At 35.1% G+C, this 1421-nt stretch overlaps 1 protein-coding gene across 1 annotated transcript; it reads left to right on the top strand.

The window, feature by feature from the left end:
* The first annotated feature begins 467 nt into the window (after positions 1-467).
* On the top strand, positions 468-1421 carry LOC119601580. The gene is made up of 2 exons (XM_037952594.1): positions 468-568; positions 650-1421. Exons 1-2 carry the CDS (start codon positions 554-556, stop codon positions 1295-1297), a joined length of 663 nt encoding a protein of 220 aa, XP_037808522.1. The 5' UTR covers positions 468-553; the 3' UTR covers positions 1298-1421.

Raw genomic sequence — 1421 nt, 5'->3', positions numbered from 1 at the left:
AAACGTGTAAGTCTTACCATCTCTGTTTATTTTCATACTTCCCTTTAAAACAATGCACTTCAGGCATCCTCTCCCACTGGGATGATCTACAATGAAATATAAAATTCAATTAAAATTTGTTGCAGTTTTTGTAGCAATAAAGAAAGAAAAAATAATGATTTTTATCAACTGAAGGCCCCTTCGCATTCAAAATAAATGAAAAAAACATAAGATAATGGTAATTAAAATTATGTTTTAAACAAAATACACAACATCACGTATTTAAAATTGCAACAGAGCAAAACATAAAGGCAACATAAAATGTTTAAAACAATTATAAAGAAACAAATTGAAAAAAAAAAGACAAACGATCGTCTCCAACTATTTAACACTAATGATAATGGTTTAGTTTGTTGGCTTGTTAAATTAATGATCGTTTAATAAATTTCTAGAGCAACTATAAATACTTTTAACATTTAACTAGTCAAACATATTCCAAACACAACTGTTCAACGAACATCAACTCATTTAACTAAACTCCTTATTCTATAATAAACTCAAATTAAGCAAGAACATGCGTGGTTTAATTGTAAGTGGTGACATTAACAATAAAAGTTGCAATTCGGAAAACATTTGTAAAGGATTAATTATTAATTTTTGTAATTTATAGATTTTGTGTTTTGCTGCTTTGGCTGTAGCTGCTCCTCAAGGCTATAACTATCCTAGCCAGCCAAGTAATCAATACTTGGCTCCTGGTGCTGGCTTTGATGGCCATGGTGCCCAGGGTTACCAACAACAGGCCTTGGTGTCCAAACGTTTCTTCATACACTCAGCCCCTGAAGATGAAGAAGTCGAAATCCAACAAAAGGATATTGTCATCGGCCAACCCCGTAAGAATTTCAATGTTGTCTTCATTAAATCACCTGCCGCTGCTGCTCAAAAAACCAAAATCCGTGTCATTCCCGCCGTTAACGAAGATAAGACTGTCATTTATGTTTTGGCTAAGAAAGCTGGTGAAAACGAAATTATCACTCATGTTGAAGAACCCCATACCACCACTGCCAAACCTGAAGTATTCTTCATTAAATACAAGACCAACGAAGAAGCTGAACATGCCCAACAAACAATTCAAGCTGAATACGATCGCTTGGGTGGTTCTACTGTCATTTCCAATGAAGGTATTGCTCCAGTCTCATCGGTTATCGGTTCATTAGATGGTCATGGTGCCAATGTAGGTGCTGGTGTAGATGCTGGCGCTGGTTCTGCTGGTCATGGTGCTGCAAACACAGCTTATTTGCCACCCGTGAAGAAACACTAGAAAGGAGTTTATTTAGAAAGTAGTTTGACCTTCGGTCATTTGAACTGATGTGTGATAGACTTTTTTGTTGCCACAGAATTGTTATTTAGATTTTATGTAATAAATGTTTGTGTAAATTTGTTAA

This window comes from Lucilia sericata, unplaced genomic scaffold, assembly GCF_015586225.1.
Source record: "Lucilia sericata isolate MDLA Ls3-8-SP2 unplaced genomic scaffold, ASM1558622v1 Contig000175F_arrow, whole genome shotgun sequence".
Classification (NCBI taxonomy): Eukaryota; Metazoa; Arthropoda; class Insecta; order Diptera; family Calliphoridae; genus Lucilia; species Lucilia sericata.
Note: the sequence above shows the minus strand (reverse complement) of the source record. Positions and strands in the feature narration are given on the sequence as shown.